The 15,461-nt window shown below is 35.5% G+C and overlaps 1 protein-coding gene across 1 annotated transcript in view; it reads left to right on the top strand.

Annotated features, from left to right (window-relative positions):
* LOC109844238 (paired amphipathic helix protein Sin3-like 4) overlaps positions 1,609-15,461 on the top strand; it is a 14,324-nt gene continuing 471 nt past the window's right edge. The window contains exons 1-22 of the mRNA XM_020413203.1: positions 1,609-1,833; positions 2,657-2,993; positions 3,073-3,171; positions 3,259-3,426; positions 3,656-3,974; positions 5,040-5,170; positions 6,376-6,451; positions 6,530-6,559; positions 6,731-6,996; positions 7,216-7,370; positions 7,523-7,650; positions 7,745-7,999; positions 8,165-8,815; positions 8,900-8,988; positions 10,373-11,002; positions 11,092-11,192; positions 11,278-11,416; positions 11,498-11,650; positions 12,783-12,943; positions 13,017-13,116; positions 13,220-13,377; positions 13,894-13,898. Of these exons, the coding sequence (XP_020268792.1) occupies positions 1,790-1,833; positions 2,657-2,993; positions 3,073-3,171; positions 3,259-3,426; positions 3,656-3,974; positions 5,040-5,170; positions 6,376-6,451; positions 6,530-6,559; positions 6,731-6,996; positions 7,216-7,370; positions 7,523-7,650; positions 7,745-7,999; positions 8,165-8,815; positions 8,900-8,988; positions 10,373-11,002; positions 11,092-11,192; positions 11,278-11,416; positions 11,498-11,650; positions 12,783-12,943; positions 13,017-13,116; positions 13,220-13,360 (4,173 nt within the window). The 5' untranslated portion in view covers positions 1,609-1,789 and the 3' untranslated portion in view covers positions 13,361-13,377; positions 13,894-13,898. The remainder of the gene's footprint in view (positions 1,834-2,656; positions 2,994-3,072; positions 3,172-3,258; positions 3,427-3,655; positions 3,975-5,039; positions 5,171-6,375; positions 6,452-6,529; positions 6,560-6,730; positions 6,997-7,215; positions 7,371-7,522; positions 7,651-7,744; positions 8,000-8,164; positions 8,816-8,899; positions 8,989-10,372; positions 11,003-11,091; positions 11,193-11,277; positions 11,417-11,497; positions 11,651-12,782; positions 12,944-13,016; positions 13,117-13,219; positions 13,378-13,893; positions 13,899-15,461) is intronic.

Genomic DNA, 15,461 nt, shown 5'->3' with positions numbered 1-15,461 from the left:
TAAGGTGACAACTCATCTCATCTCATCTCCATTTCTTTGATTTCCTTCTTTTTTTAGCAAACCAAACACTCCAAAAACAATTCTTCTTAGAAATAGTTTTCCATTTCTTTAATTTCCTACTTTTTTTAGGCAAACAAACATGCCCTAAATCGAAATCATACCCAGCACGAGAAAGCGACACTTCTTTGTCATATGACCTACTAGACCGTTCCTAATAAAGTTTTAAAAATACATGTATATATCCTCATTTGTTTTGGTAGGGTTTATGTACCCTTTAAAAAGTGTACTTACGAACCATAAAGTTTTTATAATTTACACATAAAATACTCAAGAAAACTAAGATTAGATCTTGATGCAAGAAAGTTCAGTAGTATGTCTCTTGTATCTCAAAAAATAAGATTAGATCTCTCGATTTAACCTCAAAATTCGTTAATCTAAATAATAAAATAGTTGTAACTATATAATCAACATATATCCGGATACTTCAAATATAAATCCAGATATCTCTAACCTATCCGTATCCTAACATGCACGGATACGGACATATCCGCGCATATACGTTTATTTTTTCAAACCTATCGCTATGCCATGTAAATGGGCTGGGTCGCATCGGCCCATGACATGGCCCACTGGCAAGACTCTAAGCCCATCCAAAGCCCACTCCAAAAGGGAGACCCCAATCCACAGCAAAGCCCAGCCCAACAACCTCCCACCCAAACCCAAAAACGTTTACACAGGGTAATTTCCACTCAGGGCCTGTTCGTTTGGCCAAAAAAAACCTGGAAATCAAAAAATAGGAAACCTATTTCCTATTATAATGGTTTTGAAGTTGTTTGGTTGGCTTAAAAAAGAAGGAAATTATAGAATAGGAGATGAGATGAGATGAGTTGTCACCTTATTATTGGATGATGTGAGTGATTTTTTAAAAAAACTTGTTTTGAGGTTGTTTGGTTGGTTAAAAAAATAAGGAAATGAATTGGAGGTATATTATTGGATGGTGTTTTGAGGTTGTTTGTGTTTGGTTCGTTTTTAAAAATAAGAAAATAGATGAAATGAGATGAGTTGGAGGTATATTATTGGATGATGTGACACGTACTTAAGGAAATTGATTTCTTGTTTTTTTTTGAGGAAATGGATGGAAAGGAATGTTTAATGAGATGAGATGAGTTGTCACAATATTATTGGATGATGTTTGTGATTTTTAAAAATGAGATAAAATGAGATGTGATGAGTTGGATGATGTGACACATTTCTTGTGTTTGGTTTATTTTTAAAGGTAAGAAAGGAGATGAAATGAGATGAGTTGGAGGATAAAAATAATATTTTATTAGATGTTGTGGTGAGTTTTAGGGATGGAAATGGATAAAAATATTATTTTATTGATTTCCTTGTACCGATTTCCTTTTCTTGGTTTTTAGGAAACCAACCAAACAGCCCCTCACTCATCTACCCGCATCCTCGGCCGTCCGATCACATCATCCCCCGCCCCTGACCGAATGAAATCCCCTGCCGCTTTCCGATCCAACGGCCCAGATTCATCCATCGTGGTTGTTCCCTTAACTTCCCATGTACGTATATAATCCCCTTCTCTCTCCTCTCCTTCTTCGTCTCTCTCATTTCTTAAGCTTCCTCTCTCGAGAGCTCTACAACCGCTCCTCGTTATCGGATCGGGTCCAATTTTTTATTGTTATACTTTCTCCAGGGTTTTCTTTTTGTTGTATGATGGGAAGTTTTGGATGCTTGATTTCTTGATGAGACTAGCTTGAGGGGGCGCTTGTTCTAGGGTTTGATGGGGTCTCAGCTGAAGCGACCCAACGTCTCGAGAGCCGATCCGTGAGTTTCTCTCTCTAATGATTTCTGTGTGTGGATTCTTTTGCGAGTAATGGATCGATTTGTGATTTGTAGGTTGTTTTGGAGACTGGATGTGATTTTTTTTTTGTTTGCTGATTTCGTTTTTGATTTGTTTGCTGCTGTTGATGGGGAAACTTTCTCTTTCCCCCCAAAGCTTGGGGTTTTTGTGATTATGTGATAAGGTTGAGGGAAAGGAAAATCGGTGTTTTTTTTTAAAAAAAATTTGTAATTTTTTAAAATTGCACCCTTGTTTTGAGCGTTAATTAGGGCAAATAGTGACATAGAATGAAATTGATGGATGTTGATTTTAAATTTTCAGAACTGGGTTATGATGGGGTAGGAGGTGAAGATAAGAATTCGTTAGTTGTAAATTTCAGCTTTTTATCGATTAATAGTGTTAGTTTTGTTGGGGAAATGGTGATTTGAGCTATGATCTGATGTGATTTGTTGGTATTTCTTGGTTTTGTTGTAGGTCTAGGGAAATCCATATGTGATTAGGTTGAGGGAAAATAAATGGAGTTCCTTTTTTAATTTAATTTTTACAAAATTGCTACGCTTATTCTTAGTGCTAATTGGGGGCTAATGTTGACATTTGATGAAAGTTATTTACGTTGGGTATGATTTCTTAGAACTGGATTGTGATGGGAGACCCTTTAGTGTTTAGGATTTGAAGGTAGATGGTGAAGATAAGAATCCATTTTTATAAATATTTGCTTTTATCAATCAAAAGTGTTTATTATACGTGGAAATGGTGATTTAAGCCATGATGTGATGCGATCTGTTTGTGTTACTGGTTTTGTTGAAGGTCCGGACAAACCCATATGGCTGCTTCAACGGAAGCTGCTACTAGTTCTACAAAGCTCACAACAAGTGATGCCCTTCAGTATTTAAAGAACGTGAAAGATATATTTCAGGATAAGAGGGAAAAATATGATGAATTCCTTGAAGTCATGAAGGATTTCAAGAGCCAGAGGATTGACACTGTTGGGGTGATAGCTAGGGTGAAAGAATTATTCAAAGGGCATCGAGAACTGATTCTAGGGTTTAACACCTTCCTTCCCAAGGGTTATGAGATCAAGCTCCCTGAAGAGAAGAAGCCTGTGGAGTTTGAGGAGGCGATTAGTTTTGTAAACAAAATTAAGGTTTGCGTGAATCCGATTGAATCTAATTTTAGGTTTTATGTTAGGAAAGTCTTTTTGACGAGTCTTTTTCTGGCTGCAGAATCGCTTTCAGTCAGATGATCAAGTGTACAAGTCTTTTTTAGACATCTTAAATATGTATAGAAGGGAGAGCAAATCCATTGAGGAAGTTTACCAGGAGGTACATTGGTTTTGCATATGTTGTATATTGCTTATAGTACACAAAATTGTGCTTTGGTTAATACGAATTTTGTTGTTGCTTCCACAGGTGGCAATCCTCTTCCGAAATCATCATGATTTGCTTGAAGAGTTCAGACATTTTTTACCTGACACCTCTGTGGGTATTGGTCCACATGCATCTTCTGGTAGAGCCTTTCTGCGAAGGGATGATCGGAGCTACATGATGCCCTCTTCGAGGGCTCCTTACGTAGATAAGGTTCTGAGAGAAGTTCCTTTTTTCCTGGATAGGTTTTAGTTTATTTAATGTTAAACATTTGGCTTCAAGGCCCAGTCATTTATCAGTAGATGTCAGTTAATTTGTCAGAGGAGGAAAATAAATGGCATAGCTTTATTTATACATCTACATTTTCATGTTGCTTACATACATTATCTTCTACCTGTCAAACATGCTGTGGGTTCACTCCCTGCTGTTTTTGGTTTTATAGAAGGAAAGAGTCTATAATTCACCCGCGGATCGTGACCTCAGTGTTGATCGCCCTGATCAAGAGCATGACCGGCAAAGGCAGCGTGTTGAGAAGGAAAAGGATAGGAAAGAAGAGAGGGATAGAAGAGACCATGAGCGGGACGATAAGGATATAGAGCATGATCGAAGGGATTTAGACAATTTGCCACGTAAACGTAGTAAGCCTTCTAGAAGGGATGAGTCTGTTACTGAACAGATGCTGCAAAATGGAGACTCTGCTGAAAACTTTGGAACATATAGCATGTCAGCTTCTTCATTTGATGACAAAAATGCCTGGAAGAGTGAGTGCTTCATTGTTTTTGCAATCTCTTGTTTGTTCCAACTAATTTATTTATACACCAAGTAATAACATGGTTTGCTAGGACTCTTCTATGTATTTCTGTAAAGCGGCTCTGTTTTACAATTTCAGTCTGATTTATTTTCTTTCCCCTCTTGTTCTTTTCACCCAAGCATGTTATCTTTTCTCTCTTATACTTACGCGGTTGTTGTTTTTAGAATATATGCTTCTTTTTAGAATCTATGCTATTTTTGTCACTAACAGTACCAGTTGTCACTTAAATAAGGTACTAATGTGATGGATTCCTGGTGCATGCTTGACTCATAGGCTATGCTAAATGCCTCTTTTTATTACTTAGTCATATGCTTACTGCAACCTTGGTTGACCTCCATTGGGTGAATCGTCGCTATCTTCTGATATGATCATGACAAAGTGTCTCAATGCATTACTAATCCTGTCCATACCAGCGACTTCAGGTCTTGGAGCCCATTTTTGCTATTGATTCTTTCATCTTTCCTGTTCCTACTACTTTGAGGCTCTTTTTCAGTGGTGTACATTTAATCATCATACGCATGCTTTAAAATGGTTCCCCTTGCTTTTCTAACTACTGTCAAGTACCAAGTGAAATTCTCTTTCTGGAACTAAAGCAAATTCTATCATCATTTTAAGATTTTAGACAAATTATTGATATTTGTGTATTATATCATAAAATGGGATATAATAGGCGTCCACCACATGTTCTCTAATCAATGTGATAGTTCTATGTTCTCTTCTTTTGTGTAGCTGACTTATTAGTCTTTATTTAACATTGTTATACATGAACCTCCATCCTTGCCATGCATTTGATATAACAGGGGGTTTTCGTACCTCAGGGACTTGCTTTTCTATAATTTTAACGTTTTTTTGGGTAATTTTCATGCTTGCTATTTTCTGCTGCACTAATTGATATTGTTAATAGTCTGATTTACTTAATAATGAAGCTGTCTGTTGTCTATTCGTGTGTCAATTCTTAGGTGGTTGTGACAGATCTATCATACTAGATTCACTCCATGATTGTTATGTATATCAGGTGTTTATGTCCGAGAGTTCAATTTCTGTGAGAAAGTCAAGGAGAAACTTCCAGACAGATATCAGGAGTTTCTGAAATGCCTCCATATCTACAGTCAGGAAATAATTAACAGAGATGAATTAAAGCATTTGGTACGCTGTTACTCGTATTAATTTAGTTTATTCCTAGTATTTGCAATATCTTAACTTTACGGGTTATCTTGATGTAATTAGCTAGTTATTATGCATACCACATAGCATTCCGTAAGTTATTTTGACCCATATTGAGTTCTCATCCTTTTATAAATAATTTCATGTCATATTTTTTGTAAATTACATGGCATTTGATCCTCTTCCCAACGAAGACCTATGGACTACTGTATAGATATGATTGATATACCAATTGTCATGACACCCAACCCACTAATTGTAGTCTGGAAAAGATTAATGTTGAAGATGTGTTTGTTTAGCAGTAAGATGATAGGTCCAGAAATCCAAATTATCCTCTAACTACTATACTGAACGAAGATTCTGTAACATTGTTTCCTCCACCCATATTTAGCTTTAGTTTTGTTACTTAAATGTTCAACAGTGTGTCGATACGAATTTTCTGTTTGTTGCCAAGAGATAAACTTGTAAAGGACTGTATTCAAGATATACAGGGTGAAAATGAAATCTTATGGTATAGGAGGTGTCTGAAACGAGTTTAAACTGGCGATTGCAAACTGAAGCAAACACCAGGTTTCTGTAATGAATATTTTCCAATGTATTAACTCTGAGTTATACACTTTCATGGCTTCAAATAAATTTAGCATGCCGTCAAATCAGCAGACAGCTTACTGGTCCATTATATTAATCCAAAGAAGAAATCCTATTTCGAATTGCTTTCTTTTTATGTAAATGATGTGAGTAGGGGCTAATATAGAAAATATGCCACGTTTATTCCTTTACTAGTTCAAAAAGGTATACTCGATTAGGTTTGTGTACGTAGAATATCTGTTTGATGATTGAAATACATAAAAGCATTCATTATATTCTAAATCAAAATAAAATACAAAACCTCAGAATTTTATTTTATTTAGTAAATTGGAGGTTTTCTTCTTTAAAAGCCTTTGGAGGGTTACCTGTGTAAGCTCACTTTTTTCTGAGAAGAAGGCATTATTGCTAAGGCAGTTATGTGTTTTTCTTTTGTTTTTTCCTACAGGTGCATAATTATTTTATGTTACCTGTAATTTTTTTCTTTGAATTAAAAAATTAAAGAATATATTTCCTTTTCTATTACGTCTTATGATCTTATCTTGTCTCCTTAGGAAGGTTGCAATTTCATTGTACCTACTGAAATCTTTACTTATTTTTAGATGGTTGATCTCCTTGCTAAGCATCCAGATCTTGTGGAAGGCTTCAACGATTTTTTGGCTCGTTGTGAAAATATAGGTAGGCTTGTGTATTGTCCTAGAGGTTCCTTCATCGTACTTTTTTTAATGCTATTTGCTAATCGATATCTTTATTCAGATGGATTTCTTGCGGGCGTAGTCAGCAAAAGTATGTGAAAACCTATTCATCTGTTCTCTTCTTTTGATGAGATGTTTTGTATTGTTTTAGCACTGTATATACTTTAACTTAAAGTTATATGGTAACGACTAATATTATTTCTAGTTAAGTCAAAATAAATTTTCTACAGTTCTACACTAACATAATTGCTGTGTAATGAAGGTCACATATCCAGATCAGTCAAAACTGAAGACAGAGATAGAGAAAGGGAACGTGAAAGGGATGAGAGGGACAGAGACCATGAAAGGGAGAGGGAGAAAGACAGGGAAAGACTTGATAAGGGTGTTGCTTATGCTTCTAAAGATGCAGCCAATCACAAGGTTCCTTTGTTCAGCAAAGATAAATATAATTTGTGCAAGCCAATATCAGAGCTTGATCTTTCAAATTGCGCACAATGCACTCCTAGTTACCGACTCCTTCCAAAGCATGTAAGTGGGATTATGGCCTTTGGTTCTTGAATGGATATCATTCTACTGTAAAGTTTCATTGTAGAGCAAAGCTCTGGTCTCAAAACCAGCTCACACCTGGAAACTATGTTTTCCTTTTTTCTCTCGCAAAAATCAACAATTTGTGCTTAATATTGTTGTTGCAAGTTCTTTTTCTTTCGACTGTTAATTTATACTCTTTTATTACTGTTGTATTTGCAGTATCCAATGCCCTCTTCAAGCCACAGGACTAATCTTGGTGCATCGGTACTGAATGATGTCTGGGTGTCTGTGACCTCGGGAAGTGAAGATTATTCTTTCAAGCACATGCGTAAAAACCAATATGAGGAAAGCTTATTTAGATGTGAAGATGATAGGTATTGTCCTTGTCAAGTATTATTTTTGTCTAGTTTATTTAAAAACTTAAAAGTTCAGTATTGTCTACGTATGTAAATGCTTGACATCTGCTTTAATATCATCTTTCCATCTGTTATTGTAACTTCCTTTTTTTTACATGAAATAATGTTAGGTTTGAGTTGGATATGTTGCTAGAATCAGTGAACGTAACCACAAAGCGAGTGGAGGAGTTGATAGAAAAGATGCAGGACAGTACCATTAAACCAGAAAGTCAAATTCGTATTGAAGAGCACTTTACTTGTATGTATACTTCAGCATGATATGTACCCTCATTTAATTATGATATCTCTGTGTAATTATTATCCTGATATTTTTTAATATTTTCTCTCTTTAGCTTTAAACTTGAGATGTATTGAGCGATTATATGGGGATCATGGGTTGGATGTAATGGATGTTCTTCGCAAGAATGCTAATCATGCTTTGCCTGTTATATTAACTCGACTGAAGCAGAAGCAAGAGGAGTGGTTAAGATGTCGTTCTGATTTTAATAAGGTTTGGGCTGAAATTTATGCGAAAAACTACCACAAATCTCTTGACCATCGTAGTTTCTACTTCAAGCAACAGGACACAAAGAGCTTGAGTACGAAAGGTATGTTAATTTGAGAGTATTTTGTATTTGAGTTCGTTGACATGTAATCAGTGTTGTCTGTTGAAGATCTATTCAGCTACTTTACTATGTTCACTTCAGAAGAATCATACAACTTCTGTTTGTGCTTGCTGATTGCAATCACCATTCTGTTTTTGTCTCTTGTAGCTTTGCTTGCTGAAATTAAGGAAATTAGTGAGAAAAAGTGGAAGGAGGACGACATGCTTCTTGCTCTTGCTGCTGTAAATAGGCGACCTATTTTTCCTAACATGGAATTTGAGTATTTGGATGCGGACATTCATGAGAGCTTGTATGAAATAATTAAATTCTCATGTCGAGAAGTCTGCACATCCGCAGATCAGGTGGACAAAGTCATGAAGATTTGGACAACCTTTTTGGAGCCAATGTTGGGTGTCCCTCCCCGGCCTCATGGTGCGGAGGATATGGAAGATGCAACAAAGTCTAAAAGTCATGCTGCTAAGGGTGGCCATGCAAATATTGGGGAAAGCAATGGGAGTGTTGTTAATACCAAACAAAACAGCAGCTATGATGGCCTTCCAGCAGAGCAAACAAACACATCTAGGGTTAGGCTAGCAAATGGGGACACGACAGTAACTGAAAATGGTTTGCATGATGCAGATAGATCTGCACGCAGAAGTGATAAACATAGTAGCAATCCACTTCATGGTAGAGTTCAGAACACTGCTCATACGTCTGATCAAATGTCTGGAGTAACTGTCCACGCTGCAGCAGGTCACCTTTCTGTTGCTGGTAGAGCAGAACAAAGTCATACTGGAACCAACCCAGAAAGTACCTCAGGTTAATGCAGAAATATTGTTAAACCATTTGTTATGTTGTCATTCTCATCTTTAGAAACTAATACAATTCTTGTGTTATTTACAGGGGCAAGTGTTCCACCTTTGAAATCTGGTCATACTGGAGCAGAGACGGTGCTTGAGCCCTGCCTTGCCAATGAAGTGTTACCTTCAGAGGTATCCTTTTTTCTCTTAAGGAAGTTGTGATATTCTTTTGATAGTTATTTTCTCGCACTTAAATTGTTTTCAACTGTTCGAGTGCATTTTTTCCTGGTGGCATTGGTTTTAGAAGTTTCTAGATTCTTTCCCTGTACTCGTATCTTGCATTTTCTTTTTCTAGATTTGTCGAGTTGATAATGTTAACCCATATTGGCATTTATTTGACAATTTTCATGCCTGTGTACACACAAACAAGTGGGAAAGCAAACAGAAGACATTCATGTGGAAAGTATTGGGGGTTATAATCAAGCGAGAACATGGAATAAAACACTAACATAAGCACTGCACGAGGAACAGTACAATTGAGAAATATACATAGTAACTCCTGGTGATCAGTTGAGTCCTGGGCTGAGAAGAGGATATAGAATTTGGATGGCCGTCCTACCAGGCACCGACTCGACAGCAACGAGATTCCCGCTATAAACCCCCCCGCCCCCACAGCCCGCCAACTATCACGCCGGCAGAACGTTTGTTATCAGATGAAAATGGAGAGAGTGAGGAGTAGAGGAGGGAGGGACGCTGGTTATAGTCATAGTAAAGAAATATTCATCTGTGCGGGTTTTCTTGGTTGATACCCCTGAGGTTATTACAATACTACAACACTCGATAATAATTGAGGATGAGTGATAAAGGGTGACTGGTAAGTTAATGATGTTAATCCTTCTACACTATTTTCTGTCTGAGGAAGAATGTTGAACACTTCTAGTGGTTCTGTCGGCAGTACAACATCACTTACAGGGATGAGTAAGCATATGAACACTTTATTTAGTATATCAAAATCCAGGAGGGATTAGATAACCTCTATTCATTTTACTTATCCTCTGCCTTCTACAAGTGTTACTTTGTATAGTTGATGCTCTCAAACCATACTTTTTGTGCTTGGCAAGTGACCTTCAGTTAACCTCTTACCGACGGTTCATTTCAGAGTTACTATCTTTTCTCATATTGTGTTTTTATCCTGTTATACAATTGGGATATGTACAGTATAGATAATTGCCGTATGTTGTGTAAGTTCAGATGAAATGTTATTGTAGTTGTGATTTTCATATTATGTATTTATGGATTTGTAAAATTCTAGTTAAAATGTGAAAGATTAAGTGTGTTACTTGACTAAGTATTTGGTTCCTTTATCTTTTAATATGAGTTATATGACCATCTATTGTAGGTTGTTGGATAAACTAACAAACATCCTATGGAGTTATCTTACTGATAAATTAATTGCAGTATAATTTCTTTTCCCTAGTTTGTTGTGTAGGAGATATTTACTCAGATCATAATTTTTTTTGACAAGAACTCCAATCATACATATATGATCATTGTAATTGTTTTCCTTTGTGTCCAGGGAGGTGGCAACTTGAGGCCAACTGCTCCTGCAAATGGCAGTGGCATCAGTGAAAGTAATAAAGCTAATAGATACCATGAAGGTTCTGGTAACCATAGTAACTTCAAAGTTGAAAGGGAAGAGGGTGAATTGTCACCAAATGGAGATTTTGAAGAGGATAACTTTGTGTCCTTTGAAGATGCTATGGTGGATGTGGTGCCTAAAGCGAAGACTAGAGAAGAAACTTGTGGTGAGGCCGCTGGAGAGAATGATGCTGATGATGAAGGTGAAGAGAGTGCCCAAAGATCTATGGAAGACAGTGAAAATGCCTCGGAGGCTGGTGAAGATGCTTCTGGCAGTGAATCTGCTGATGGTGAGGAGTGCTCTCATGAAGATCACAAGGAGGAAGAGGAGGATGCTGACCATGATGACCAGGATGCCAAGGCTGAAAGTGAGGGTGAGGCTGAAGGATTAGCTGATGCACATGATGCAGAGGGAGAAATTACATCCGTATCTTTCTCAGAGAGGTTCTTGCATACTGTGAAACCACTAGCAAAGTTTGTGCCTTCCACATTAGATGATAGGGAGGATAAAGGCTCACGTATATTTTATGGGAATGATTCGTTCTATGTACTTTTTAGGCTACATCAGGTGAGACATGTTTTTACTTGAACTATTTTGGCAGCCATTTGTAACGAATTTGTTAGGCATCTGTGAATAGACATTTTTCTTTGGTGCAGATATTGTATGAAAGGATACTCTCAGCAAAGACAAATTCATTGACTGCTGAAAGAAAATGGAAATCATCAAAAGATGATAGCTCTTCTTGTCCCTATTCCAGGTATGATGCCTGCTACTATTTTTCTACAGACAAAGTTCCATCCATGTAATACTTGTTTTATCAATCCATATTTTGGATGGAACAGATTCATGGAAGCACTATACAGTTTGCTTAGTGGTTCTTCTGATAATACAAAGTTTGAAGATGATTGCCGTGCTCACATTGGAACTCAGTCCTACGTGCTTTTCACTTTGGACAAATTGATATATAAAGTTGTTAAGCAGGTATATTCTTGTGTTATGGTTGTCAGGCTCCTCAGTGATGTTATTGGCTGCAAAAGTACACTCATTTGTTTTTTCCCCCAGCTTCAAGCAGTTGCATCTGATGAGATGGACAACAAGCTTCTTCAACTCCATTTGTATGAGAAGTCTAGGAGACCTGAAAGATTTTCTGATATCAACTATCATGAAAATGCTCGTGTGCTTCTCCATGATGAGAGCATATACCGATTTGAATGTGTAAGTTTCATCTGCCTTTGCTTTTTCAAATGTCACTTAGATTGGTTTGCTTCTAGCTTTATGTGCGGGCAGCTTTTGCAATGAACTGAATTGAACCCTTATCAAAACTGTTTTGAGGCTGAAACTTAAGACTAGATAAGAACAATTATAATGGTTCTTACCTTCGTGTACAATACATTTGCTTTTCCCTCCTATTGCTACTTACTAGTGAACGCTTATTGTTCAAAGAGCAGTAGTTTCATAACTTTAGCATAATGAACATATTTGTCGAAATGCTTCTGCAGGCAGTTGGGTACTTGTGCTCAGGCCCTTATGTGTACTATATTTAAATTAAATTTTTTGGGTGGGGTTGGGGGTTGGGTAGATCATTATGGCATCATTTTAAAAGGAATCTGGATATGGAATTGGAACTTTTTAATGTAACATTTTTTTGGGTGTGGTGGGGCGATGGGTATATCATTATGCATCATTTAAGAAGGAATCTGCGTTATGGAATGTAGACTTCTTTTGAAGTACCTTTTCGATTTACTAATGGTTGAGACTTCAGAAAGCTCTAGACACTTCTTGTTGCCAGATCTGGCGCTCACGCTTCTTGTCTTTTTGCCCCACTTTTTTTCTTTAAGGGCGTATGTTTAGTCATGAAGAAAGAAACAAAACGAAGACAGAAAAGATCATGGAGGAGGAGATAGATTTGTAAATATTGTCGTAAACAGAACTATAATGATAAATTATAGACATTAACTTCTTGCAAGTCTTGACAGTGATCGGAGGTGACTCTGACGATTGTTGGGACTCGGGACAATGGCTCCAGCAGAAAAGAAAAAGGCTAAGGGAGGAAAAAGTTTTTCTCCTCCTCGCCATTTTGAAGATTTGTGAGCCTAGTCTCAGTGTTTTGTATAATTTGGATTTATACATTGGATTTTGATGTGATCCATTTTTACACAGTGCATTTTCATCTTCTGTTACTTTGCATAAGCGGAGCTAATTTACTCATTTTAACATGGTGTGATTTGCTTTAGCTGCCCACACCCTCTTTAAAAGCCCAATGCTTAATAAGAATGGGCTTCTTTTTAAAACAATGTTTACACCATGTGCTTCATCTAATGTTTTCACTTCCACGCTTTCTCTACAGACATCAAATCCAGCTAGATTATCAATTCAGCTGATGGAGTATGGACATGAAAAACCTGAAGTGACTGCTGTTTCTATAGACCCTAGTTTCTCCACTTACTTGTATGAGGAGCTTTTAACAAACGCTTCAGATGAGGAGGTGACCGGGGTCTTTTTGAAAAGGTACGGAAAGGTGTTCATCTTAATCCTGGACTTTTGTACTGATTGTATGCATGACACTGCTGTAAATCTACAGGAACAAACAAAAATTTGGGACTGATGATTTTGTCAAAGCTATGGAGGGGATTGAAGTATTTAATGGCCTTGAAATCAAAATATCCTGTAGCTCCTATAAGGTATGCTGCAAAGGAAATTTGTACAAGCACAGAGTTATTTATAGATGTAAACCATGTGAATGTCTTTCTGCTGTTAATTTTTTCATAAATGCATATGCCACAGGCTTCGTATGTTCTAGATACAGAAGATTATTTGGTCCGTATGAGAAAGAAACGGAAAGTTCCCAATGGAGTTTCATCTTCAAACGTTGATGGCCGTAGGGTACGACGGTTTCATAGCTTCCTTGAGAGGTTCGGAACATGATGAGCAGCACAAGAGAGGTATACGTTGTATTTAGTTATTTGTCCACAAGTAGCTAGTGCTTCTTCGACAATTATTTGGCTCATATTGCCTCCTGCCTTCTGCTATATGATGATATCCTCCCACTAACTAGAGCGTGCAATTAATTAAGCCCCCTAAACTATTTTAGAAGCCCTTGCACCTCTTGAATTCCAGACAACATTATTGTCTCCTGTAGGTTGAGAAGTCATGTGGATCCCAGGTCACATGATGATTGGTTACTGTTTGCTCTGGTTAACTGAAAAACGTCCAAGTAGCCTTCTAGATTGAGGAAAAAAAGTTAACCTTGATTTAGTTTTAGAGGGGTTTAAGTGCTAAGGAGGGGGTTATTGGTTGGTGTAATTTTGGAGTAAGTGAGATAATTTTTAGGACTTTACTTTAGGGTGTTATTTATTAGGACAATGGGATTGGGATTTAAGGTGTTATTCATTGGGACAATGAGATTGGGACAATTACCCCCATTTTTTCCAAAATTATCCCAGTTCTATACAAACTTTTTGCCCCAACCCTCCAAAAATTACCTAATTTTTAACTTTGGGACCTTCAAAAATTACCTCATCCTTAACTTTGGGACAATCATGAGGAAAGTGGGATAATTTTGAAGCACTAATTTATGAAATATCTAATATATGTTAATTGTATTATAATATATAATATATCTTAATTATATTATATTATAAAATTCTATTATAATGTAAGATAGTAAAATATTATATAATATTATCTAATATAGCATTATTATATATCATTATTACATATTGGTTAATAATATTTCATATATTATAATATTAGTATTATATTATTATAATATTACTTTATATTATTTAGTATATATTTTATTAGTTAGAATAAAAATATTATTGTAGTACTTTTATGATATAAAATTATTGTATTATAATATAGTCCAGTATTTTGGGAAGCGGGGCGTGACAAATATTTAACATATTAATAGTATATTATGATTATTTTAAATATTATATTTTAATAAGAAGACATGTCATCAATTATTCTACTTTAATTATAGTAATTACATAAAATAAAATATTATATTTTTAATAATAATATAATATGCTAAATAATATTATATTGAATTAAAAAATATTATAATACTTGATTAAATATTATATTATTGAAATATTATATTAAATATATTTTTTGTATATTATATCAATTATTATATAATATATCATATTATTATAATATATTATATTAAATTAATTAATAACATTAAATATAGTTATAATTAATTAGTAATTATAATATAATATATTATAGTTTAGTATAAAGTAAAATAATGTATTACATTATAATAAGATACCAAATAATATGCTAAACCAATTAGGTAAATTAATTTAAACTTAATTGATAGATAAATATTGTACTTTAATAAGGTGCCACATCATCAATTATCCCGCATGAATTGTAAAATCAAAGCTTGAAATTGTCTCATTATCCTAAATTGTCCCACTTTACACCATTCAAAATATCCCAAAAGGATAAAATTGTTTCATTGGAACAATTAACACACACCCCAATAGAATAGATCGGGAGTTATAGGTGTTGCACCCTCATTACAGGAGGAGTGTCTGCAATTTACCTTTGTTGTATTCTTGTATTTTTGTTATATTAGACCCCCAAATCTTTGTTAATTCTATGTTAGATTCCCAAGTCTTCATATTTCTAAGTAAACCCCCAAATAAAAAAAAATCTTTATTAATTCCATATTAGACCCTCAAATTTTTATCTTTCTAAATTAGAACCCCAGATCTACAAATTGGTTAGAAATGGAACTCTTATATAAAACATACCTTTGTTGTATTCTTGTATTTTTGTTATATTAGACCCCCAAATCTTTGTTAATTCTATGTTAGATTCCCAAGTCTTCATATTTCTAAGTAAACCCCCAAATTAAATAAGGTTCTGAATAAGACCCAAAAATATATTAAGTTGTTTTATATAAGAGTTCCATTTCTAACCAATTTGTAGATCTGGGGTTCTAATTTAGAAAGATCAAAATTTGAGGGTCTAATATGGAATTAATAAAGAATTTTTTTTTGTTCGGGGG

The sequence above is a fragment of the Asparagus officinalis genome, chromosome 6, assembly GCF_001876935.1.
Source record: "Asparagus officinalis chromosome 6, Aspof.V1, whole genome shotgun sequence".
Taxonomy (NCBI): Eukaryota; Viridiplantae; Streptophyta; class Magnoliopsida; order Asparagales; family Asparagaceae; genus Asparagus; species Asparagus officinalis.
Note: the sequence above shows the minus strand (reverse complement) of the source record. Positions and strands in the feature narration are given on the sequence as shown.